The sequence below is a fragment of the Narcine bancroftii genome, chromosome 4 (assembly GCF_036971445.1).
Source record: "Narcine bancroftii isolate sNarBan1 chromosome 4, sNarBan1.hap1, whole genome shotgun sequence".
Taxonomy (NCBI): domain Eukaryota; kingdom Metazoa; phylum Chordata; class Chondrichthyes; order Torpediniformes; family Narcinidae; genus Narcine; species Narcine bancroftii.
In genome coordinates, this window is record NC_091472.1 from 284,007,977 (window position 1) to 284,035,899 (window position 27,923).

Genomic DNA, 27,923 nt, shown 5'->3' on the forward strand with positions numbered 1-27,923 from the left:
AGGCAATAAGGCCTATTAGCTCTTCAATGGTTCAACACCCATAGTGGACAGTTTGTAGTTAGTCTATTCCTATCTATATAGAGAAATGTGTTCAAGTGGTTAAAAGTTTTCCTCCTTGTCCTCCCCAGGTCCTGCTGTTCCCTGAAGTTTCCAATTAAAAGACATGTAATTTCTACCACTGCAGCAATAAAAGGTCTTAATATCTTCAATAGAAGATGACAGCCTTGCAGTTGTTTAGTTACACCATTGATTCTCTCTTGATAAAGAGGAACCCACCCTAAAAAAAAACTCTAAATGTATACATTAAACTACAATCTTGAAAATAGGTCAGGCTGTGATTAATTCAAATACAAAAGCAAAAGCTTTATCTTGCTAAAACACCCACCATTCTAATCTTCATTTTATGTTCTATGCTCATAAAGCTCCAAAGAACAATGAAGTAAATCTTCATCCTCTATTACATAGAAAAGCACAGCATGGTGCAGGTCCCAAGGCCCACAAAAATCTACTCCACAATCAATCAAATCCTTCCCTTCCTCTCAGTCCATAAACCCCTCTGATAGCTCCAAAAGACTGAAAGTTAATAAAAACTAATAGGCTTTTATTCGCAATAGAATGGAGACACGTCCATGCTAGTCGACTGTCGTGAACTGCGGAGGGGGCTGTGGAACAGTCATCTTTATTCAGGTGTCTGTGGGAGGAGCCACAGTCAGTTAATGGATTTGTCTTGACAGTTAAATATACAAACAGTGGTTTACCACACCCTCCCCCTACATTTTTCTTATATCCATGGACTTCTTTTAAAATATTTTAAATGTCCCTATTTTATTAGCTTCAACCACTATCCTCAGCAGTGCATTCCAGGTATTGAACACTCTGTGGGGGGGGGGGGGGGGGGGGGGGGGCGAGTGGTGTGGTGCGGAAACCTACCTCTGACATTTTCCCAAAACTTTCCTGCACTCACCTAAAATGGAAGTTCTCTGGTATTGGCCAATGCCACCAAAGAAGAACAGTGATGATGGTTCACTCTGTCTTTGGCCCGTATAAATGCTACACATCTATATTGTCACCTTTCATCCTCCATTTCTCCAAAAGAAAAGATCTTGTTCAACTTTTCTTCACAAGACGTGTTCTCTGATCCAGGCAGCATCCTGGTAAGTCTCCTCTGCACCATTTCTAAAGCTTCTACATTCTTCCTATAATGAGGTAACCAGAACTCAACACAATAATCTAAGTGTGGTCTAACCAGAATTTTATAGAGCTGCAACAATATGTGGCAGCTCCTGAATTCAATCTTCGACTAATGAAGGCCAGCACACTATATGTCCTCCTAATCACTCTTAATTGGCACAGCAACTTTGAAGGATTTATGGCCTTGGACCCCAAAATCCCTCTGTTCCTACAATCTAAGAATTCTGCCATTAACCTTGTACTTGACCTTCGGGTTCAAAACTCACACTTTGAGATTGAATTCAATTACTACTTCTCTGCACAACACTGCATCGTGTCTATATCCTGTTGCAATGAGCATGTAAATTGAGCAATGCACATAAAAAAGTTGAGTTCCACTTCTAAAATTAATTATCACTGGCTTTAGATTCAAATTTACCAAGGTGAGTTCAAAGTGATTTTTTTTATTACTTCACACATTTACCACAAATTGAGGGAGAATTTTTTATTCCACTGAGTTTAAATTTCATATTACCAACATACATTCTGATTACTTGCAGGAATCTAGTGTCCTAATGAATTCTAATGAAATCAAAGACGTCAATTTTCTGATCATTCATGGCACAGCAGATGGTAAGTCTATGCCACTATGTCCCTCATTTGAGCATATTAGTGTTAGACTTCAAAATAATTTGAGATGCTTCTTGCTGATTCTTTCAAAATGATGCCATGAATGTTTGTACACAAATTTTTGTTTGTTGAAGATATGCTTCGGTTAGTGCCAAAACAATATGTCTCTATTGCACACTCACCAGAAATTTGGAGTTATGGCAAAGTAACACCCATATGTGCCACATTACACTTAATATTAGAGTCCAAAAACTTTCTCAGGCTTGGAGAGATACTTTCCTCAAATTAGGACAACTAGACAAAAATGAAACAGGACTAGAGCAAAGACCTTCAGCCACATCCCTGGCACTCAGGAAATGAACACAAGTATCGCCAACTGTTATACTAAATGAAATAAGTTTACAGGTGGATATGGCTGAATCCAGAGTAATATTTTTACTTCAAATTTCACATCCCTCACAAAAAAAAACTGCTTATTGTCTTTTCAGGGCCAGAGGAAGTGGAAATAGAATTGGGATTAGGAAGGGTGGACACATTTATCATCCTAAAACTATCACTGGGTACTTCCCAGTACCCAGAATCTCACTCATTTCTTCTGGTGTAGTGTCCATGTTTTTGATTTAAAATGTAGAGGCTTTTGACTAATTTCATGAAACTATGAGAAAAAGTGCTTTAACATCGTAAGTGGAAACACCTCTGCCCACTGCATTAACATTCCTCTTGTGGTCATTGGAGAAAAATAATATTGGAATCAGAAAATTTTTAAAAAATAATTAAAGTATGACCAATTCTACTTATAGAAATAACCAGTTATTTAGTATAACAGTTGGCGATACTGGTGTTCATTTCCTGAGTGCTAGGGATGTGGCTGAAGGTCTTTGCTCTAGTCCTGTTTCATTTTTGTCTAGTTGTCCTAATTTGAGGAAAGTATCTCTCCAAGCCTGAGAAAGTTTTTGGACTCTAATATTAAGTGTAATGTGGCACATATGAGTGTTACTCCAATAATTCATTTAGCAGTCAAGTTCACAGTTCTGTTTTTTCTGTTAGAAAGCGGTTTTCACGGGCAATTTTCTTGCATTATCTATAAACTGGTTGCCCTTTGAGTGCGTTTTCTCAACTGAGAAGAGAAACAATTGATGAATTATCATTGTAAATAGAAGCTTTTACCCTGGCAATTCCATGCAGATTCTCACAGCTTCCTAGGATATAAACAAAACAACAAACACCCCAAAAAGCTTTTTTTTTTCCTCCCAGTTTAGGACACTATTTCTTTGCAGCTGTTAGTATCCCTTCATAGAACAGATCAAGAAAAATAAACAGCAATTTTTCAAATTGTAGAAAAGCAAATGAGCAGGCTAAACCCCTAGTTTATAAAACAATTGGCATTCGAGTTTTGATCAATTTCCAGCATAATTAGTCAATTTATTCCATATAACCATTTACGGAGCGGAAACAGGCCATGTCAGCTTCATCTTGGTTTCTACAATAAACTCCATTTTACGAGGAAAATATCAGCCAACATTTCTTTGATTTCTATGGTCAAAACAGATAGGTCTCAGATGTGATAGTCCAATAATTTAAGTCTACCTCCATTCAGTGTCACACATGAAAACAAACAAAATTTATGATAGCACATTAATATTTCAGCCAGATTCCCTAGAAAATACTTTTTTGGATGTTTCTTTTATAACTATATTTTATTAGCTACAGTCTTCATGACCTCGAGGGGAGCCTCCATTTTGAATCTACTCCTAGCTGCAACAACTCATCTCTGACTCCTTCTAGTGGTCAGGATTACTCTAGCACTAACAACATACCACACTAATGCAGTTTTCATTTCAATTTAAAGTTCAACACAAACATTAACAAACATCAGGAGCACAAACATTTTTATAGATTCAGTCTGTCAGGTGCTTTGATAACATGTGTGGATCTTCTTAACACAGGTGCTTGTGTCGGCTCTGATGGCCCACCACAGTCTTGCACTGGTGGTGTTTCCTTTGTTGCTGTGTAGGCTGGATCTTCTGCATTTGTCTGTTCCTGCACTCTTTTGCATTTTCAGCAGGCTCTTTTGATTCCTCCTCAGTATTTGACCATCCTGTTCTGATAGTGTAGAATCTTGGATTTACTTTCTCATCGAAGTGTTGGAATCTCTGAGTCTCACTGAGTCCTGTTTTGTCAGTGGCCCTAAGCTTCTTGCTGATTTGTTATAGTTTGCTTTTTGTCTCTACTGCAGATGCTTTTGTTCGACATCTTTGACATCTCTGTTCTTGTTTGGGTCTGCAGTATAGCGAAACCCTCTAACTCAATAGAACTGAATAAGGATCTGAGATTCCTTGAATGACTGATTAATTATGTGAACTCCTTTCTCTGCTTTACCGTTTGACTGAATCCAGAGGATGTGAAGTCATGTTGAAAAATCATATTCTTCTGCAAAGTTTAGTAATTCTCTACAGCTGTAGTATGGTCCTTTTCACTGTAGACAGTAGTTCTATCCATCTTCTTACATATTTTCCATTCCAAGGTGCCCCTTGTGCATCCTTTTGACAAGACTTAAGCTTTCACATGCTTTGTCACCAAACAGTGATTCATGTCTATCTGAGACTACTGTGAACCTGTGATGGTGCTCCTTATCTTTAACTTTCACCTTGAGTTTACATGTACTTTTCATGTCAATGCTCTGTCCATTGTAGACTTTGAGCTGTACAGAATATGCATGGATGTATGGCTTTATCTTCATTGCCCTGATGTTGTGCTCACAGATCAAATTGACCTTTGCCCCTGTGTCCATCTTGAAAGGAATATTTGTTCCATTTGTATGCAATGGCACAGTCCATTTATCATTCTCAACTCTGTTCATGTTTGATTGCTCAGTGCCTGTTGATTTATAGTCTTTCTAGGATTCCTTTGTTTTAGGCATGATAAAACAGGGGGGATAAAAGGTGGAGGAGCTGCATTGCTTATTAGAGAGAACATTACAGCAGTGCTGTGGCAGGATGGTCCAGCGAGGCTATTTGGATAGAATTAAGGAATGGCAGAGGCACGAATACATTAATGGGAGTGTATTATAGATCACCAAATGGGCTAAGGGAATTAGAGGAGAAAATTTGTGAGAAGATTGCGTACATGTTAATATACACAAGGTGATAGTTGTGGGAGATTTCAACTTTCCAAACATTAACTGGGTTGCCCATACAGTAAGAGGGCTGGATGGGGTAGAGTTTAAGTGTGTTCAGGAAAGTTTTCTTAATCAATACATAGAAGAACCGACTCAAGAAGGGGCAGTATTGGATCTCCTATTAGGGAACGAGATAGGTCAGGTAACAGATGTTTGTGTTGGGGAACACTTTGGGTCTAGTGATCACAATACTATTAGTTTTAGGCTAGTAATGGAAAAGAAGAGGTGGGCCAAACATTGAGATTTTTGATAGGAAGAAAGCAAATTTTGAGGGGATGAGAAAAGAATTGGATGATGTGGATTAGGACAAAATATTTTCAGGGAAGAATGTAGCAGATGATGGAGGATATTCAAAGAAGATCTGAGAGTGCAGAGTTGGTCTATCACCGTGAGGATTAAAGGAAAGGTTAAGAAACTGTAGGGAGCCTTGGTTTTCAAAAGATATTGGGAACTTGGTTCGGAGGAAAAGGAAAGTGTACAGCAGGGAATGGATGAACTGCTTGAGGAGTATAATGTGTAAAAAAAAAAAAAAAAAAAAAAAAAAAAAAAATCTTGAGGGAAGGCTAAAAAGAGATATGAAGTTGCTTTGGCTGGCAAAGTAAAAATGAATCCAAAGGGTTTCTATAGGTGCATTAAAAGTAATACTGAGGGATAAAATTGGACCCCTTGAAGATGAGGGGGGTAGACACTGTGAGAAGCCAAAGGAGATGTGTGAAATTTTAAACAATTTCTTTTCACAGTATTCACTAAGAAAAAGAATATTGAGCCAGATGAAGTGAAGAAATATGGTAGGGAGCTCATGGATAATATGAGAATTAATGAGGAGGTAATGTTGGCTAGATTTTAAAAAAAATCAAGGTGGATAAATCTCCAGGTCCTGACAAAATATTCCCTGGGACCCTAAGGAAGGTTAGTGAAGAAATAGTGGGGGCGTTGACAGAAATATTTAAAATGTCATTGGCCACGGGGGAAGTGCCGGTGGACTCAGGGTGGCTCATGCTGTTCTGCTGTTCAAAAAAGGATACAAAAGTAAACCTTGTAATTATAAGCCAGTAAGTTTGACGTCAGTGGTGGGTAAATTGATGGAAAGTGTTCTTAGAGATGGTGGAAATGTTCTGCTACTATGTGGAAAGACTGGGATTGATTTGAAGTAATCAGCATGGTTTTGTATGTGGTAGATCATGTCTTTCGAGGAGTTTACTTAAAAGGTTGATGAGGGGAAGGTGGTGGATGTTGTCTATTTGGACTTTAGAAAGCCTTTGATAAGGTTCCCCATAAGGTTAGTAAGGAAGGTGGAAGCATTAGGTATTAATGATGGAGTGAAATGGATTCAACAATGGTTGGATGGGAGAGTTCAGAGAGTAGTGTTGGAAAATTGCTTGTCGAATTGGAGGCCAGTGTCAAGTGGAGTGCCTCAGGGATCAGTACTGGGTCCACTGCTGTTTGTCATATACATTAACAATCTAGATGATAGGGTGGCAAATTGGATTAGTAATTTGCAGATGATACAAAGGTTGGCAGTGATGTGGACAGTGATGAAGATTATCAAAGTGTACAGGGTGATTATAGGACAGATAGAAGAGTGGGCTGAAGGATGGCAGATGGAATTTAATACTGATAAATGTGAAGTGCTACATTTTGGTAGGACTAATCAAAATAGGACATACACATTAAATGTTAAACAATTGAGGAGTGCAGTGGAACAAAGGGATTTAGGAGTTATGGTACATAATTCTCTGAAAGTTTAATCATATGTAGATAGGGTGGTGAAGGCGGCACTGAGGATGTTGGCTTTCATAAATCAGGGTATAGAACACAGGAGTTGGGATGTTATGTTGAAATTGTATAAGGCATTGGTGAGGCCAAATTTGGAATACTGTGTGCAGTTTTGGTCATCGAATTACAGGAAGGATACAAATAGTATAGAGAGTGTGCAGAGGAGATTTACGAGAATGTTACTGGGTTTTAAGTACAGGGAAAGGTTGAGCAGGCTAGGACTTTATTCCCTGGAGCGTAGAAGGTTGAGGAGTGATTTGATAAAGGTATTCAAAATTACAAATGGGGACAGACAGAGTCAATGTGGATAGGCTTTTTTCACTGAGAGTGGGGGAGATTCAAACAAGAGGGCATGGATTGAGAGTAAAAGGGGAAAAGTTTAAGGGAAACACAAGGAGGAATTTCTTCACACAGAGGTTGGTGGGGGTATGGAATGAACTTCTGGCAGTTGTGGTAGATTGATGTTAATATTCAAGGAAAGGTTGGATAGGTATATGGACAGGAGAGGTGTGGAGGGTTATGGGCTAAATGCTGGTCAGTGGGACTAGGTGGGCGAATAGGGCCAAACTAGCCTGTTTCTGTGCTGTAAATGATTATACACTACCATATAATCACCGAGAGCAGTTTCTTCTGTAGTGCGTACGCTTTCACTTCTGTTTTCCTTCCCTTTTGAAAAACATCACTTTGCATAATAATTCTGCCCTTTGTACTTATTACAGACTTTTCCATAGGCCTGGCATTGTTTTGTTGCATGTTGAGTGCCACATCATTTACAATTGAATTTCTCGCCATCGTTTGTGTGTGTCCAGACACTGTGGCAACGTCTATACCTTCATTTTCACTGGCTCTTGCACTATCACTGAACTTTTTTGTGCGCTGCAGAGCTATTTCACTGGTGTGTCATATCATCACAGCTCTAGCTAAGGTAAGATCTGTCTCTCGCAGCAATCTCTCTCACTTTATTATCAATAATCCTGATCACAGATCATTGAACCTTGCAGCGATCCAAAATTATATGTTCTTGCTTTGAGTTTTAAGTTTGTTAAGAAAGTATCAAAAGTCTCCCAACAGCTGCATCCATGAGCCAAACACTTATCTCTCGAACGTTTTATTTTTCTTTCTTGAACAATGTTCATCAAAGATCTCAATAGCCTTGCTGAACTTGCCCTGGTCAGCTGCCTCTGCAAAAACAAATGTGTTGAAAATCTCTAGTGCTTGAGGTCCCTTCACAGTAAGAAGTAGCAGTACAATCTTTCGTGGATCAGGTTTGCTAGAGTCCAATGACTCGTTGTTTGAATAGCCTCCACTCATGGTCGGCTTTTTTCCAGTCCAATTTACAATGTCAAGAGCCTTTACATTCGCCATGATTTCTGCTGCTATCGACTGATCTCACTCAGCCCACTCCTGGTACCATGCGACGTTTATTTTATAACAACTGTTCTTTCTTAGCTACTCACTCACAACCTCATGGAGGTATCCATTTTGAATCTACTCCTAGCGACAACAACTCATCTTCGACTCCTAGTGGACATGATTATCACTAGTATTGCCCTTTTTGAATAAAGGGGTACCACGTGCAAGTGATAAAAATCCAAGGAATGAAATACACAGATGTTTTACTCTGCGTTATGCATCAAGGTTATTCATTATCATCTCTTATTTTATGGCAGTCTTCCATGCAAAGTCAAATGTTTTATGGTCAAGCAATGTTACGTTGTTGTTTTGGATGGTTTAATAAAATTATTGCAAAAAAAAATCAACATTATTTAATTAATTAGTGTTAATTAAAATTTAAAAAAATTATCAGGTCTTTGCCTCAATTATCCTTCTGTACTGCATGCATTTTAAAAGGATAATCAAGAAAAGTATTGCACATACCAATCTATACATACATTCCTGTATGTTAGAAGTCCTTTACATAATCAAGATAGTGATCACATTGACTTCAAGTATAAGGGGAAGGAAATTTGCAAGCTGAAATGCACTTGAAACAGCACAAAAGGTTTTAGAGGAACTAGTTAACACAGAGCAAAATGTCTGTAGGGACTTAAAGACAATCCTACAATTGAAACTTTAAGAGATGTTAATGGATTACCAAAGGCCTCATCTGAACCAGAGAATTGCAGGGCTGGTGTACTTGGTGATTACAGAAACATGGCATCAGGACTCCATTCCAGATTCAGCTATCCAGCTAGATGGCCTTATCCATTCAGGACAAGAAAAGATGCTTCTGCATCTGGCAAGACTCAAGGAGGGGGCCTGTGTATTTACATCAGTAGAAATGGTGCCAGAGACTTGATCACCTTGACTTGTCCTTGGTAGATCATCCCCACCAACAGTATCCAAAACAGTGGGAACATCCACAGGGGTATTCTACCCGTGTCTTCCAGCTATCTGGGGTGATGATTTCCCTGTAACTCTTACTGCCTCAGCCTCCTGAATAATTCACAGTTCATCCAACTCCAGCTGTCAAACTCTTGTAATTAGCCTGAGCTGAGAGCACTTTCTGCAGATGTGGTCTTTTGGGACAAGTATACCATCCCAGATCTCCCATATCCCACAGCTGGAGCAATCTATAGCCCTAGCTTACTCCATTAACTTGCGATAAACTTCCTTACCTGGTCTGACCTCCCCCGTTTCAAGCAAGTAGCTCTCCACAACAAAGGCACAATTTCTCTGTCCCTGAGCCACTCCATCTCTGGTCACTGCCAGGACTGTTCCTCCTTTTATGTAACCTTAAGTCTATCAAGACAATTACTGTGCAGCCCTAGACAATTGTCACAATGCCCCAACACTTAACAGCAATAAATTACTTAACTGTTTAACTCTTAATGGTTCTAAAACCAGCTGAAAAGAAGGTAAGCTACCGTCCCTTTTTAAATCTGCCACCCGACTGACTGACATCATGTATCTGCGCAGTAGTCCCCTACCCGACAATTTAAAATAAAAATTCAAAAGCATTTTGCTACTTACAGTTTTCCCAGCAATTATCCCCTCACTCTCCTGGCTCCACACCAACATGATTCATTTTAAAACAGCTAGGAAATTGAAAGATAAACTCTTTAAAATCAATTGATTTGTACCTGCCTTAATGACCTTGATAATTCAATAACATTTAAAAATATATGTGTGATTAAATTGGATTCACTTAAAAAGCCATTTTATTAGATTTGTTACAATCTACTTTGATGAATGGTTAACAAGAACCAGTTTTTATTTTGTTATCAAATTTAATGTTTTTTTTTTACAGCAAATGTACATTTTCAGCACACAGCAGAGCTGATACAACACTTGGTGAAAGCTGAAAGAAATTACAGTATGCAGGTATTATATTTATAATACTTTACATTGTACTTTAACACTAATTATTTTGGTCACTGGAGCTACTTAATTATTTTAAACATTGCAATGAAACGTCACTTTATTCCTCTTTGAGCCCTTAGACCATAATGATATTGTCACCTTTATTTCATTTAATTTCAGTAATAACATTAAAACTAATTATGTTTGATGATGTAACCTACTAACAGCTTTACAAGCAGGGAACATGAAAATAAAGCAGTCAGTAATAGACCTTTGGATGGAGAAACAATTCATGATTTGATACAACATTCTTTGAATTAGCCAATGTAATCCATAGGCTACAAGTCTTGATACAACTCAAGTACAAAACATTGGTCGAACAGCATCTGATGATGAGTTGAGAACTGACCAAGATAATTGATAATAATGTTCAAGTACACAGGATTAATATTTTTAACACACAAAAAGTCTCATAATTTATTTCTACTTTAATTTTGAGTGACAAATATGAAGCAGGTGCAGTGTTAGTCTATGTAAGAAGTGGACACAGGAAATATTCTTAAATCTGTTTACTTAAAAAGCCATTTTATTAGATTTGTTACAATCTACTTTGATGAATGGTTAACAAGAACCAGTTTTTATTTTGTTATCAAATTTAATGTTTTTTTACAGCAAATGTACATTTTCAGCACAGTTTACTTAACCTTACATGTACATTTATGCTGGAAAAAAGCAATACTTTCACTATTTTTTGTTGTCAAATATTTTTTACTTCAGAAATTTTGAAGAACGCTCGTTTTCTGACCATCACATATTGTTGCATCAAATTATCAAATTGATTTTATTCTAATTGTCACTTATATATCTGAAATGTGTTAAATTGACAGAATGTCCTTAGTAAATGCAAATCATTCTAATATCTATGTATTGTTTCATTGGTAACAAAGTATCATCATTTATTAATGTTAAAAATTTCATTATGTCTTACCATATTCTTTTACTCATTTTATAGATCTACCCAGATGAAGGCCATTTTTTTACAGATGAAAAAAGCAAACGTTATATGTACAGTGCAATCCTCAACTTTTTCAGAGAGTGCCTCAAGCAAGAAATGCCTATATTACAGAAAGAACCAGAAGAAGATGAATAAAATCAAGAACAATGTTAAACAGTAATAAAGTAAACTCTAAATATCTTTATAAAGACAAACTAACAGTCTGGAACACTCAAACCCCAGCATTAAACACCACTGTCAGTGGAAACATGGAAGTAGCAGGGCAGCTGCAAGAAATTTACAGGAACAGCACATTAGAGATTATGAATCTAGCAAAAAAGACTGGAAATTGATGTGCCAGGTCCAATGTTCTGTGCAGAAGAACAGTAAAACTGTTTTGGGAGTCCATCAACCTGTTAGTACAATTTGAAGAAGCAGAATTTCAATTGTGCAAATGTCACTTACACCGACAGCTTTTATGCATGTGTGTTTATTTGGCCTCACTGCTGTATGTGTTAATAATAATTGAAGTAGGAACAAACATTCAAAATGCACATGTTTATTTTATTTGTAATTTTGTACTATCACTTGGCACAAAAACGTGGCCTAAAACTATGATGTGCATCCTTTTGTCAATCATTGTAATTTGCAATATTTAAAACCATTCAAGTTCCCTTGCATCTCATTATATCATGTGAAATAAACAGAATTTATACAATTCTCTTTAAAGGCAGAATGTCTTTGCCAAAATAATTGTGGTATTTTCTATCAGATTTTGTCACTTATTACACAATTACTTCATTAGAAAGTTTTAATTGTTAAAATACATATTTTTATTTTACAATCTAATGCTTTTAACATCAAATATCAGGTTTTCATCTGACCAAAGATGACTCAAGTTTTAATTTAGAGATACAGCGTAGTAACAGGCCTTTCCAGCCCACGAGCCACACTGCCCAAATACACCTATGTTTATTGCCACAATCGTAAAGACATGAGTGACTCCTTACTCTGCAACAAGGTTGTGGTAATTTGGGCTTATTTACCACATCTGGTTCTATAAGATATAATCATTAAACCTTAATAGCCTTCATCCATTTGATTTTCCCCAAAGGAACAACAATCAAATAGATAACATTTCAATGAGTCATCATTAAAATCTTTTCAATATTCTATTATTCTTAGTGCATCTTCCAATTTGATCCAGTCAAAAAACTGCATCAATGTAACAAGATTGAAAGTGGCATCATAGGAATTTTAATTTCAAACACTGCATTAACTGTCACTAAGAATTATAAACTTTGGTCTTTCCAGCATATCCTACTGTGGAGTCAGGATGGAAATAATTCCTGAGGAATCTATCTTAAACTATATTTCAGTACCTCAAAGTAATCAACAATTTTCAAGCCACAAATTCACATTAAATGTTCATGATATGTTGCATTCCATCACCTCAATCATTGCAATTGTGCCATCATGTGGCCAAACTCTTTCAGAACATTGGGACTTTTCATACTAAACAAAACACCATTCTAAAAAATTAAAACAATTCTTCACATCTTTCGTGATGCTAATTTTACATGTGTAAATATGTAGAATATAAATAGTTTTTACAAAAGCTTTTACAAAAAAAAAGTATTTTATTTTATGTTGTTGGCAAACCAAATCAATTGCCAGTCATATTATTCTCCTTCCTTCAACCAAGCCAAGTGTGATATTTTGTTGTGATTCAAAAGCTTGCGGAAGGAATACACTTTGAAAGTTGACATTTTTAGACGACTACATTGCCTGGTACAATATTTTTCAAGAATGAAGACTGAAGTAGGATATTGGACATTATTACTGAGTTACACGAAAATAAAATACTACTAATGATTTGATGTGTATTTTGTTGACATTTAAAAATGTGTTATTTAAAACTGCTGACATTGCTTTCCATATAGTTATGTCAATATATTTATGTTACAGTTATTTGAATAGCAAGACATAGTGAAAGGCATGAATAGAAATAAATTAGCAAATAATCTCATATCTTGGTCAGAAAAGGTTCCTAACTGACATGGTATTCTAGTACTATTAAATTCACCCACCAAGAAAAAGCAGTTGTTCAACAAAGGGCCACAGAGAAAATAGATATAGCCAAAAATACATTTGAAAGTTTTATGATATCAGGTAACATTGCACTTTGACCTAAAATTTTAAAAAAATGATGAAGTAAAATAAACCAACATGGCAGAACTTTACAGTCTTTTTGTTAAGTCGAGTACCTTACTTGAAAATATTAAAATTATTGATTGCTTTGAATTAAGCAATTCAAATAAAACCACATAAGAGGTTGCATTGGGAAGGGTTGTGGCTGTCAAGTGACAGCACTGCCCCCCCCTACCTGGTCGGAGGACACACCAGCTGCCAATCAAGGTTTGCTTCCAACTCACCCATTAGTGTACACCTTGCTGATGGTCGCATGTAAATTACCTGGACTGCACTCTCCCGCAGTGGAAGGGTGCTAGAGAAACTTTTGTTAAGATGTGCACTGTTAAAAGGGTTTGGAGCATTTAGTGACCCTTGTAGCTGAGCCTGCACTGAGTCAAGGGGTGATAGGGCAAAGTAGTGATTTTTCCTTGATCATTGTATGAACCAGTTCATTGTGTGTGTGTGTGTGTGTGTGTGTGTGTGTGTGTGTGTGTGTGTGTGTGTTGTGTGTGTGTATTTTGTTCCCACCCTAGTTTCCCCATGTTCGTTATTAATTGTCTGCTATTTTTTTCCCCAGCTGCTGTAAACTGTGTGTGTGTCTGTGCACGCATGCATGCACATCAGTTACCATTTCCCACACTTTCTTTCTGTAAATAAAATACTTCCCCTCAAAACTGTGTCCAGAGTCCTTACCTTTGAGACCTACCAAACATGTTTCCTCACTCACAACAGAGGTTCACTGCTGGGTTATTTTTAATGTTGATATATCAGAAGGTAAATATGAAACAAATGAAACCATCAAAATTATGTTGAGATTGATGTAAATTTCTGTCTCTATTTACTTCATTTATTCAGGTCCCTTGCCATTCAGCGTGAACGATTATGTCTCTTCATCTGTCACAATCTCTGACCCTCCGAATTGTAGTTGTCGCTTCCCCTGTTTTCCTTCAGTGAAGGCTCCATCTTTGAGCTGAGACCATAGTCAATGTTGAGTTCATGATCATACAAGGAAAAAATACTAAAATTATTTCCCATTGCCTTTTTCAGTTGCAGAGTCCATACTGGATGGGTAACCCTGGCCATTGATCAGCAGATTCATCTGCCCAGCATTTTTAGATTTATAACCTTAAATTCCAATTTGTAGAATCTGCTTATAAAAACCATCCACTATCTGCAATCCATGGCTTCACGTGACTCTGATTGGGAGGCTAAACAGGTACTACACCTTGTCCAAGGGTGACTTGTAGACTATCGGACAGAAGGAGCACCTTACACCTCCTTTTGCGCAGCACCAACACCAGTTTCTATTTAATACAGCAACTACAAAAAAATTAAAGATCATAAACTGGTTTAAACCTTGTTTTGTCAACAAATGTACAAACATTTCAAATATTGCTAATGAGACCCCACATATAATGACAATATATTTATACTTTTTTCATCTATTCGCTTACCTCAGAACATTTAAAGATTTTGTTCGAAGTGGCACTCTTAATACAGTAAAATCTACCATCCATTTCCAAGGCCACAATTAGTTGTGAAAGGGTAGTGCTTGCAGCTGTCCATGACAGATTTTGCAGGTTGTTTTCCACAGATGGCCTTACCTATTGGGACCTGTGGCATCAAAGCAAAATGGAGAATTGTTTCTGACAACATCTCAGGAAGTAGTAGTTAAGAATTTACCATAACCATCAATTATTTTATAGAAAGCAAAACAATGGAACAGAAAAATATGATTAAAGCAAAAATATACCATTGTACATAGTCATAGAAAAATAGTTTTAATTATTTAATGCCATTCCATATATAAATGCAATCTTGAGAGGTTAACAATGATATTTTTTCAGCATTAGTTAACTGCTCAGCAATAATTAAAAACAGTTATGATTTGTTTAATAGGTTTTCTTTGGCAGTGAATATAGTCACAGAATAGATTAAATTAACATCCAATGAGCAATCTAAGGATGATTATATCTGCCTGAACAGTATCAGTGCATCATGCAAAGAAAGATTTACCTGAGAGCAGAATTTAGATTTCTAGTACACTTCACTTCAAATGTGTCATTACTTTGCCACTGGCACAATGACAAAGTAATGACACTAAAACAGTTTTAGCACATTATTAGCCCAAGTTCTCTGGTGATATATTTCCTGTTAAACCAAATAAACAAAGTTCAAGAAAAGGTATGATGTAAGAAAACGTACAGAAATATTTATTACCTTGTTTTTGCTGAGAAATACCAATAGATAGATCCATCCTAGGACTTGGTCAAGGCATGAGCATGGAAATAGCCGCTGATCAGTAGCAGACTCCACATGATAAGGGTCAAAATGTTAATTCCTGACAGATTTTGAGCACTCCCTAACTACACGAATCAATTTACACTCCGACAAAAATGGTGGCGAGTATGAGAATTAGTAGCCTACTGCTACCAGGAAATAGTGGCCACGTTGATTATTGCATATTTCCTCATAATTACATTGCTTATAAATAGTTGGATTTTTTAAATTTAAAAACACTTAATTTTTAAAATGTCACTTTTAAGGGTGGAAAAAAAAAACAGAACTCAGCCAGTCTTGCAGCGTCCATGGGAGGTAGAGATATATAACCGATGTTTTGAACCGGAACCCTTCTTCAAGGTATGAGTAAGCAGGTGCCTGAATTAAAATGCTGGGGAGGATTGACTGATTGGCAGGAACAGAGAGTGGGAAGTAAAGGGATTCTATTCTGGCTGGCAAGGGGTTTATGAGTGATGTTCCATTTCTCTTTACCTCGCTTGTGTGGTGGAACACGGTAATTCAGGAGGTGACCTCACTACACTGTACAGACTGACCTGCCTCTGACCCTGTAACCTCTCCCCATAAGATTCCCAATAAAGGCTGATAGCCCTAGTTTCCTCCCTCCATATCAGCCTTGGATCCAGGCCAGCAGAATGTAAAGATGTGCCTGGTTTCGGGTTATTGAAGCCTTTAATCACTTGCTTAGAGTCTGCTTGTGGTTATTGATCACACTACATGTTAATCAGAATGCCGAATAAATGGCTTGGTGGCTAAGCTGATGATGCAAAGGTAGATGGAGAGGCAGGTGGTAAGGAGGAAACAAAAGCCCCTTTTAACCATATAACCATTTATGGAGCGGAAACAGGCCATGTTGGCCTTTCGAGTCCGCCCCGGTTCAAAAATGCAATATTACACAAAATTCATTTCATTCAGGCATAAGACAGAGATATATTAGCAGAAAGTTAAATGAAGTGCTTTCAGTCAAAAGAGAATTCCCTGAGACCCTGAAGCCCCCAAACCCAACCCTTGCCCACAAGCAGCCAGCTCCCTCCACCCCCCCACCCCCAATCCAGCCCAAACCATCAAATGCAGTTGCCTTGTTTAGAAAAGGTAATGGGGAGAATCCTGGGAATCATAGACCAGTATAGGATCTATGAGCATTTGGAGAAGTACAAACTACTCAAGGACAGTCAGCATAGCTTTGTGAAGTTAGCATGGCTTTGTCATGCCTCAGGAATCTAAATGAGTTTTATTTGAGGGGGGTAACAAAAGAAATCAATGAAGATAGGCTGGTAGATGTGATCTAATGGAGTTTAGCAAGAATTTGACGAGACTCATCCAGAACGTAATTTGGCAAAGGGATCAGGGTCACTTTGGCTGTGGATAAAAAATTGTCTTGTAGGAAGAAAGCAGAGAGCAGTGGAGTGCCACAGGGATCTGTTCTGGGACGCCTGCTCTTGGTGATTTTTATAAATGACCTGGATGACAAGGCAAAAGGATGAGTCAGTAAGTCTGCAGATGATACAAAGGATGGAGGAGTTGTGGATGGAGCTGAAGGTTGTCAAAGGTAACAAGAGGATAGAGACAGGATGCAGAGTTAGGCAGAAAAGTAGCAGATGGGCTTCAATCTGGCGAAGTGTGAGGTGATGCTTTTCTACTGGTACCTTGTCCCAGGAATTAACTGGGACTGGGACTGGGACCAGTGGAAAAAGAAACCAGCGTCAAATTATATCACTTCAAGCCAGGGATTAACCACCTCGATCCCTACTCATATCTCCAGCATCAATTGATGCCGACGTGCTGATAAAACCAGTGGAAGAGGAACAGAAGAAAGTCACCTGTTTCCAGTTGAAAGTACAACATTCCAATCCCTGGGGATGAGTTGTGTCCCAATTAAGCGTGGCCCAGTGTAAATGGCACAAAGGGCTTCCTATTCTGGGATAATGCACAGCAATTAACTGGCATGCCAGTGGAAAGGGGCTTAAGAAGCTGCAGAGCGATTAGATAGATCAGGAAGAATGGGAAAGAGGTGGTAATGTTGGATAGAGTGTGGTCATACACTTTGGTTGAAAGAAGGGCAGACTATTATTTGGATGGGGAAAAGGATCAAAATTTGGTCGTGCAATGGGACTTGGGAGTCCTCATGCAGGATATCCTAAAGGTTAATTTCCAAGTTGAGTCAGTGGTGAAGAAGGTGAATATAATGTTGGCATTTCTATCTTGAGGAATAAGATAGAAGATCAGGGTGTGATGTTGAGCTTTATAAGGCAGAGATGAGGCCTCACTTGAAGTACAGGGTTCAGTTTTGGGCTCCTTATTTAAGAAAGGATGTGCTGGCATTGGAGAGGTTTCAGAAAAGATTCACAAGAATAATTCCTGTAATGAAGGATGAACATACGAGGAATGTTTGATTGCTCTTGGACTGTCCTCCATGAAGTTCAAAAGAATGAGGGGAGACCTCATAGAAGCATTTTGAATGTTGAAAGGCCTGGACAGATGTGGCAAAGTTGTTTTCTATGGTAGAAGGGTCTAGGAGAAGGCGGCACAACTTCAGGATTGAAGGGCACCCTTTCAAAACAGTTATGTATTGAAATGCTCAGCAATTTTGAAAGAGCAATGACAGTAAAGACTGTATTTACATTATATTTTAAGTTTCCATTTTTTCTTCAATGATTATCCATGGTAAAGTCCAGGGTGAATGTGTCACAGATTCAGTGGAACTGTAAACATGCTCCAAAAGAACATGTTTATGACACCACAAAAAGTAATAAAAATGTGATATTTGCAGATGTACAACCTGAAAAACTACTTTATCTGTTACATAACAAAATATTGCAGGAGTTCTACCAAAAAAAAAGGCAATTCAATAAATATTAAGAGTTATTTTTGACAATATGGATAAATGGATAGTCAAATTTCTTAAAAGCTATGTCTTTATTCAACTGAGGGAGAACTTTTTTCCATTTCGGTAGTCTAAAACCAGATGGCATCAATATCAATCTCCAATTTCTGAGAACCTTCTCCCTCAGTCTCTGAGACCTGCTGAGTCTGTATCCTGTGAAGGTAGGACTGTTAATCTTGAAGAATAGATAATGCAATCATGAAGAGACAGAAATGGAGAAAATAATGTAAATTGTATAAAACTAGGGCTCCTCACAATAAAGGGAAGGAGTGATGCCACAGAGAAATTTGGAAACAATTTTATAATAGATGCATACTTAATTAGGAGAAAGTGCAGAACATTTCCTCCAGTATTGAAGCACCACAGAACTGTGGTCTTAGCCCCCTATCCTACTCATTTTACACCATGACTGTGTAATTCGGTCAACAATAACACCATCAACAAATTTGCCGATGATACCATGGTGGTAGCTTGTATAAAAAGGGGGAATGTATCAGTATACAGGTCAGTGATTTAAAAACTTTGCTGAATGGTCAACTAACAACTTTGCATTCAATGTCACAAAAACCTAGGAGCTTATTGTGGACTTCAGGAGGAGAAAACTGGAGGTATATGATACAGTTATTGGGGATCAGAGGTGGAGAGGATGAGCAATTTTAAAATCCTAGGAATCATTATTTCAGAGGACCTTCCCTGGATCCAACATACGAAAGTCAGCACCTCTACTTCCTCAGGAGTTTGTGTAAGTTTGGTATGACATCGAAAACCTAGGAAAATTTCAACAGGCAAACTTCGACATGTGTAGTGGAAAGTGTGCTGACCAGCTGCATCACAGTCTGGTATAGGGCCACCAACACCTCTGAGTGTAAAGCCCTCAAAGGGTAGTGGACACAGTGCAGGCCATCTCAAGTAAAACCCTCCCCACTATTGAGAACATCTACAAGGAACACTGCCATCAAAAAGCAGCAGCAATCATCAAGAAGTCAACAATCAGCTCCTTGGTTTTGGTGACATTGAGGGCAAGATTGTTGATCTGTCTATGTCATGTGTTTATACTACCCTGAAACATTTGGCTGAACAGCCAGCTACCCTGTAGATACAATTTCACTACAAAAAGGTGACGAACTCCATGTACAGTATACTAGTCAAAATGAGTTCCTTTTCTCTTCCAAAACAAATTCCTCAGATAAGTGTTCATGACACTGCGCTCAATGAAGACTGAACAAATTCCATTTACAACTTCTCTGCAAAAGATGCAGTCATTGCCTTTATGTATCAAGATCTGGACAACATTCATGCATGGGGCGAGGAGCAGCAAGTCACAATCACACTTCAAAAATGTGCCCATCTCCAACAAGACAGTTCAACCATCAACTGTTATGTTATGAGCCCAGAGGACCCCAAAACCCAGCAGCAACAGATATTTACCAAGACAAATGGTTACTTAAACAAAAGTTGCTTTTAATTATCTTTAAACGTGAAAACAAAATCACACTTTTTAACTTATCACCATTGTCTTAACTAACCTAACTTAACCCCCTTCTAATTCTAAGCACACGTGTATGTAATGTGTGTGTAAGTTAAGCAAAATTATTTGATTCACAGTCCAATCTCATTTCTCAGTCCTCCAAGTTCACTGGTTGCAGGCAATTTTTATACTGTGCACAGAATTTAACATTTATAAAGTTCACCAGGCTTTAGTGCTTGAAAGGTAAATGGTTACCACTCAGGAAGGTTCTTGTCGGTTTTCAGAGAGAGATTTGTTGTTCGCTGGACACCCACAATTGATTCTTTTTTAATCAGCCACTTCAGGGTCTTCCCGACAAAACTTGCCCCCTCAGGGTTCTCCAGATGATAACCTCTTTATTTCAGGTCACCAGTGAGTTCCTTTTTGTTTCTCATATTTTAAGTGAAACATCAGACAGCCAGTCCTCTCTTCTTGCATGAACCACAAGGGTTTTCACCAGTCTGAACTTAGCACTCACAACCAGTCTTCCAAATGGGGTTTTCCACAACCGTGGCAGCTTGTTCTGTTCCAGTCCCAGCTGCTGCTACTGACTGTATAACTTCAGGACTGAATTCTGTCTGTCTCTCTCTCTAGCCGCTTTCAGGTGCTCAGATGCAGATAATGTGCTGACAGACGTGGCTAGCGGAGTGCAGCTGGGATGCTCAGGTGGCCACGGAGAAGATGCCTTTCTGTCACCTGAACATGCTGGCTGAAGGAGAGCCGTGTCCGAGCGAATGCCGGCTCCTGTGGACTGTGGCCGTAGTCCCACTGCTGCTTTCAGGTGCAACGGGGGATTCTCGGAGCCGGAGATTATACTGACAGGAGGAGGATTAGGTAAATGCTCCTCCTGGCCAGGTTCTCCACTTTCAGGTGGCCACCCGACAGCCACATTGGAGTACAATAGGCGGCTTTACAGTCGGGTATTGTGGCCACCTGAAAGCGGTTTCTCTCTCTGAGAGAAAACCTGTTTGAATCTCTCTGCTTGCAAAAACCACATGACCCTCCTAGAATAGCAGGTTCCACTCCAGATAGTCAGCGGCTCCGACAAGTTCTTTCCCCTGTTGCCTTTTTGTAAACAACAATCAATTAGTGAAGTCTCTTGGGCACTCTCCAAAGTTTTGCAAAGACTCTGGGGCCGACATGTCTAGCATGAGCAGAGCTCCAGTATTTTTAATGAAATCTGCTTTAAAGTGTTGGTATGTGACCTACACTAAAAAACCTGCCCCAATTTATCTCCCAAAAACAATACAAACACAACATAATCTGTCAATTAAGATTCACTGGTGCTACCATTGTTATGTACATCATGAACATCCTTGGGAGTCATCCAAACCTCAACCAACCACATCTTGGAATAGATACAAAAGCAGGTGAGAGGCAGGGTATTCTGTACTAATTAACTAATTTCCTGACTTCCCTGAGAGTTTCCACAACTGACAAATTTCAGTTTTCAGATTTATTGTCAGATTACATACGTGACAACATACACAACCCTGAGATTTGTTTTCAGCGGGTGAGGCAGAATTACCACTTAATGGTAGAGCAAAAAAACTGTACACAGCTTATACATGTAAACAAGTAAAGATATGTCAAAATTTAATGAACTGTGCAAAACAGAGAGAATAAAAAAATAAGTGCACAAATAAGAGTCCTTAAATGAGTCCCTGATTGAGTTTGTTGTTGAGGAGTCTGATGGTGGAGGGGGAGCAGCTATTCCTGAACCTGGTGGTGCGAGTCTTGAGGCACCTGTATCTCTTTCCTGATGGCAGCAACAAGAACAGAGTGTGTGCTGAGTGGTGTGGATCCTTGATGATTGCTGCTGCTTTCCGACAGCAATGTTCCCTGTAGACGTTCTCGATAGTGGGGAGGGTTTTGCCTGTGATGTCCACCACACATCTGTAGAAATTTGCCAGTTTCTGGTGTCATACTAAACCTCTGCAAACTCCTGAGCACGCAGAGGCGCTGACGTGCTTTCTTCACAATGCCATTAGTGTGTTGGATCTTGGAAAGATCCTCAAAGATAGTAACTCCCAAGACCTTAATTCGCTCACCCTCTCCACCTCTGATCCCCGAATGATCACTGGATTGTAGACCTCTGGTTTTACCTTCCTTGAAGTCAACAATCAGCTCTTTAGTTTTGGTGGCATTGAGTGCAAGGTTGTTGTTGGTGCACCATTCAGCCAAGCTTTCAATCTCCCTCCTGTATGATGACACATCACCTATCTTTATACAACCCACTACCATGGTATTATCGGCAAATTTGTAGATAGTGTTATTGCCAGACTAAGCCACACAGTCATAGAGGTAAAGTGAGTGGAGTAGGGGGCTAAGAATGCAGCCCTGTGGTGTTCCAGTACTGATATAGATTGTGGAGATGTTCTTACCAAGACAGGTCAGGAGTGGGATAGAGTACTCTGTACTTGTAGGATGAATGCAGCTCCAACAAGACTCAAGAATCTTGATGCCTTCCAGGGCAAAGCAGCCTGCTCAGTTCCCTTTCATCACCCAACATTTCCTTCATCAGTACACAGTAGCTGCAGTGTATACTACCTACAAAATACCTTGTACTTACTTACAACACCTCCCATACCCACAGGAAAAGGGCAGGATACACCACCAGCAGCAAGTTCCTCTGCAAGTTGCACACTATCCTAATTTCAGTCCTTTGTTTTTTAAATGCTGGAACTCCCTACCACCAGCCCTGAGTGAATACCTTCACCTGAAGATCTGTTTGGTTGAAGAAGGCAGCTCATCATCACCTCCATATAGACGTATGGAAAGTCAATAAAAGCTAGTTTACCAGCAACACCCAAGTTCCAAAAAAAAATAGAGGGAAAACATTCTATACAGCTTTGGAGTAAATATTCTCTTCAATTTTATTAAAAAAATATAATCCATAAACAATTATACATCTGCTAAAAAGTTAATCCTCATGAACTATAAAGAATGTCTGCACAGGCCTTCAACTTATTTAATAAGCTAAGGTTAATGATTTAATCGACTGTAAATCACATTGACTTGTCATGTTTAGTTAAGTAAAATGATAGATTATGTCTTTGTCCAACAATATTTTTATTGTACAAAGTTCAATGTTATATCTATTGAAGTCTAATTATTAGGTACAGAGTTCAATGTTATATCTATTATAATCTAATTATTACATTTATAATTAAATTTGATATGCTGCCCACACTTTGGGCTCAGAGCATTATAAGTATTCAATTATCTGTTCTATTACACCAAAGATATAGACCTGTGGAATATGTATTCTGTGCAGAGCTTCCAAGATGTGTGAAATATGAAAGACCCAAATCTCATGCATTCTTCATCTAAACTCTGTGCCACAAACACATAACAGAAGAATATAATATACCATCAAGTTTGATTAGTATTTGAAATACAACCAAGCTGATGCATCAGATCCAAGGGGCAACAACATCTCTAATAAAGCAATAAAATATAAATTCACTGCAAGGTTATTTTCAATTTCAAAAATAAATACCATAGTTCTCTTTCGGTAAGGTAGACTTTCTATTCCTCTCAAAATACTCTCACACAATTTACAAGTTTACTACAAAATTTACAATAGATTTGAAAATCGGCCATGCTCTTCCTAGAGAATTAACTGTGGAAATCAGGATATGTATCCAATGCATTGAAAGTTACACAATTAAGATGAAAAAAAAAGATCAGAATAAAAGATAAGATTTTTTTTCCCAGGGATGTTTGATCTTTTTCACTATGAGTAAAGTGGATTAAAAACATTCCCTTATGTCATCCTTACATTGGAAATCACGCACACAAATCAGGTACCTCTAGTTTGTGTCAGTGTGAACCCTTAGTTGGATTAATGATTGAAATTCAGAATAAAACTACTACTCACCTCAGAAAATTAATAATTCTATTTCTCTTAATTGCATTATTAAAATATGTGACAAAATTACATGTTATTTACAATGCTGATTTCAGCCATGAATAATAAATTTGGAAATGAAGCTGAATGTGAATGTCAGCCCACTTAATCCCTACAACTAGATCAAAATAATCATAAAAAACTATCTAAAAACTTTACAATCGAACATTTTTAATGAGAGTCCTTGGGAAAATCCATTTCCCAAAGGTACACAATACCATAATTGGAAAACTTGCAAAATGTTGTTTATGAGATTATTTTACATATCTCGTTAAGGACAAATATAAATAAAACATTCCTATCAAGTGAAACACTAATTTATGCTTTCAATTTAGGACATTGTTTTGACTGTTTATCATTCATCATGCCAAATATTGGGAATTGCATGACTAGGTGTGAAACTATACAAATGAAAGAGGTCAAGTTATGCCAGTGAAAACATGAAGGGCATTTATCCCCCTGCTCAGAACAGTTGTACTAGCCCACTGCTCATATGGCTTTGTCCAAGACTGGAGGAGAAGTTCAAATGACTTGGCTCTGAATGTGGTAATGTGCAGGTGTGAATGTCGGAAACAAGCGAATCCCCAAATGTAAGATTATGTAAGAAAATAGGAGCAGGAATAGAAAATAAGAGCCCATCAAGTCTGCCCCATCATTCAAAGTCATCATGGCTGATTTATATGGACCCTCAACTCCTCGTTGCCAGATCCAGAGCTAAATTCACCAATCTTTCAAAAATGTATCTACCTCCACTTTAAATATCATTCACAACTCTGGCCTACCGAATTCCAAAGATTAACGACAATTTGTAATTCTATATCTTGTTTTAAACGACTGGTGCCTTTTGAAACTATAAATCTTCATTCCATCTAGCCTCACTTTCACTTTTAGAGAGACTTCTTCTGCACTGGAGAAACCAAACACAAATTCGGTGAATACTTTGAGGAGTACCTGTGCTCAATCCGTTGGAGTGACCCTGAGCTTCAGGTTGCCTGTAATTTTAATTAATTGATCCACCGCCACTCCAACTTCTGTGGTCTCTTGCATGATAACAGGGCGCAACACAAGGAATAACATCTCATTTTTTGTTGGGACCTTAACAGTTTATAGAAGTCAACATCTAAATCTCCATCTTCAGATAACTTGCTTTCTTTCTGGTTGTATCAGATTTACAATGAACAAATCTAATTACTTGCATTTGAATCCCATGTCTGTTCCCTTGCATTTCAAGGGATGGCTCTAAACTCTGGAGAGAACATATTTGAAAGAAAATAGAAAGGAACATACTTGCTACTTTTTTTTTATAAAAGGGAACCAATTGGACATTATTGATATCACCCACTGCAAATTACATTGCAGCGACAATTATCACAAGACTATCTTAAGTCACTGAAATATTTTCTCTCCAAGTGCCTAATCCAATACATCGGGAAAATAATAAACAAAACAGAGAAGTTACAAAGGCAAATCGAAATTAACAATTCTATTTGCAAGGTGGACTGTTACTTTTTCTAATTTTCCCTAAATAATTAATCCTGCACACATAATTAAAAATGATGACACAAGTGGTAAAGCTCAACATCTGAAAAATCTACAATATTTTAAGATAATTATGTGATTATGAACATCAAAACAAATATATGAGGGCTACAGTCACGTAACTTTGTTCATGCTTAAAATAAAACATTGTTTTTTTATGAATTATGCCGCTTCAGGAGACCTCTACATGCTAGGATGCAAAAAAAACATATTCTCATTAGCATTAATTGTGACCGTTTACAAGTCCAATCTGTCAAACTCTCTTTGAAGAGACCACATGATGCGAATGAAGAAGCTCGCAGGGGATTCTTTTGCCTCTAAATTGTTAATCATCATTTAGGTCTATTCCCAGAAGGGAATAATTCTGAACAATCTGAATATGAATGATGGAAGGAGGGATTAACATTCACTATCTGCTTTTCAACAGTTAAAGCTTCGATGCTCCTGTAAATATGGTCAGTATATAATAGAAAGTTTGGAAGATCTTCTAAATTGTGCATGCAGGGCATTTTGTATTGATACTGTTGGAGGGGTTTAGTGTCTACCCACACTTAAGGTCTGGCTTTCACATAGGCCCCATTGGCCCTCTTAATTATTGTGCACCAAAGAAAACCAAATGATGATGGTGAGGTTCATAAAAAAAGTCTGTTTAAATCTGGTCCAGTTACAATGTACTTTGGAGAGTATGCTCAAGTTGGAGCTCAACCATACTCCAACAAAATTTTCCAACAGCTTAGCATTTGCATTAGGTACGCATGCTGCTTTGATAGAGCTACACAAATTTATTAGGAACTGACTTCCCTTCTTTGCAGTTTTTGAACTTGTTTATTACTGCCTGACATCTGGGAGTAAAACACGAGAGTCTGCAGACACCATGATTGAAGTAAAAAACACAATGCTGGAGAAACTCAGCAGGTCAAACAGTGTCCTTTATGTAGCAGAGGTTAAGATATATAACCAGCGCTTCCCAGGTTTGAGCCCTTCATCAAAATATGACACCTGGGACTTGTCTTTAGGTTCTCGCCATTCTTGCTCCTTCCTCTCTGTGCTCAATGTGCTCTGTTTTATTGCCTTGTGTTCTTGATGTTTTGCTTATCAAGTGATCAACTTTTCTGCACTTTTATCTACATTCAAACCTAAACATGCTAACATTTTTCTCTCTAACTGTAATGATAGAGGCTTCCATAGTTAGGGGAATAGAAAAGAGGCTCTGTGGAAGAGATTGAGAATCAAGAATGGTGTGTTCCCTTCCAGGTGCCAGGGTCTGGGATATCTCCTATCAAGTTCACAGCATTCTCAAGAGGGAAGGTGAGCAGCCAAACTTTGTGGTTCAATGTGTGGGTAGGAAAGGTGATGAGGTCTTGCAAAAAAAGAGTTCAAGGAATTAGGAAGTAAGTTGAAGGACAGGCCCTCCAGGGATATAATCTCAGGATTGCTACCCATGCCATGTGCTAGTGAGGTTAGAAATAGGAGGATAATGCAGCTTAACATTTAGCTAAATAAATGTGCAGGAGGGAGGGATTCAGATTTCTGAATCATTGGGCTCTCTTCCAGGGACGGTGGGACCTGTACCGGCAGAATTGTTTACATTTGAACTCAAGAGGAAGTAATATCCTTGCGTGAAAATTTGCTAGTGCTGCTCTGGGGAGTGATTTAAACTAGTTTGATGGGCCATGGGAACCAGAAGAAAAGCACAGAGAATAGAGCAGGTTGCGAAAAGATTATGTGTGAAGGGAGCACAAATATAATCAGTTGGAGGGTTTCAAAACAAGAATTAGCAATAAGGGAGATGAATTTAGAGTAGCCATTCTCATTTGTTTTTGACTATGGCACCCTATGGACTCAAAGTTTATGGGCTTCCTTCCCTGTGATGTAGTCAGATTTAGTTTGTTTCTTCTGTTCTTCTCACCTACTGACTACATGAAAAATATTAAAACTATTTTATGATTTCCCTCGTAAATATGCTATGGTCTCCGGGTTGGGGGTGGGGTGGGGGGATATGACCCCTGTTGAGATGTGGCTGAAGCAAGGACAGAGTTGGGTGATGCAGATACCAGGGTTTAGATGTTTTAAAAGGGATAAGATGGGGGGAGGTTAAAAAAAAGGGGGGGGGGGAAAGGGTGACCATTAATAATCAGGAAACAGTTGATGAAGATGGAACAGCAGACCATAGAATCATGAAGGAAATTATCTACAGAATACTCAAAGGAGAGGATATATACGGAGGTAGAATCCTGTTGAAGAAATTTGCAGAGGCTGGTGGGTGGATAGAAAAAACTAAGGGAACTCTTATCTTTGCTTTTGCTGGTGAAGGATGAAAACAAGGTAGCATGGTTAGGTGCACCGAGGTGGCACGGATAAAGCACCAGCAACCCGAGTTCAAATCTGGCACTGCCTATAAGGAGTTTGTATGCTCTCCCCATGTCTACATGGGATTTCTCTGAGCACTCTGGTTTCCTCCCACCTTTCAAAATATATGGAAATTGTAAGTTAACTGGAATATTCGGGCAGCAGAGCCTCATGGGCCAGAAGGGCCTG

The 27,923-nt window shown here is 38.3% G+C and overlaps 1 protein-coding gene and 1 long non-coding RNA gene across 2 annotated transcripts in view; one reads left to right on the forward strand and one right to left on the reverse strand.

Moving 5' to 3' along the window:
• The window catches only part of LOC138762464 (inactive dipeptidyl peptidase 10-like), a 497,046-nt gene extending 485,199 nt beyond the window's left edge, over nucleotides 1–11,847 (forward strand). Inside the window, exons 22-24 of the mRNA XM_069936223.1 lie at nucleotides 1,731–1,803; nucleotides 10,005–10,078; nucleotides 11,070–11,847. Coding sequence (XP_069792324.1) covers nucleotides 1,731–1,803; nucleotides 10,005–10,078; nucleotides 11,070–11,207 — 285 coding nt within the window. The 3' untranslated portion in view covers nucleotides 11,208–11,847. The remainder of the gene's footprint in view (nucleotides 1–1,730; nucleotides 1,804–10,004; nucleotides 10,079–11,069) is intronic.
• A 1,410-nt stretch (nucleotides 11,848–13,257) lies between these two features.
• The window catches only part of LOC138762035 (uncharacterized), a 28,022-nt gene continuing 13,356 nt past the window's right edge, over nucleotides 13,258–27,923 (reverse strand). Inside the window, exons 2-3 of the long non-coding RNA XR_011356727.1 lie at nucleotides 14,699–14,858; nucleotides 13,258–14,214 (exon numbers count right to left, since the gene is read on the reverse strand). This is a non-coding gene — a long non-coding RNA (uncharacterized lncRNA). The remainder of the gene's footprint in view (nucleotides 14,215–14,698; nucleotides 14,859–27,923) is intronic.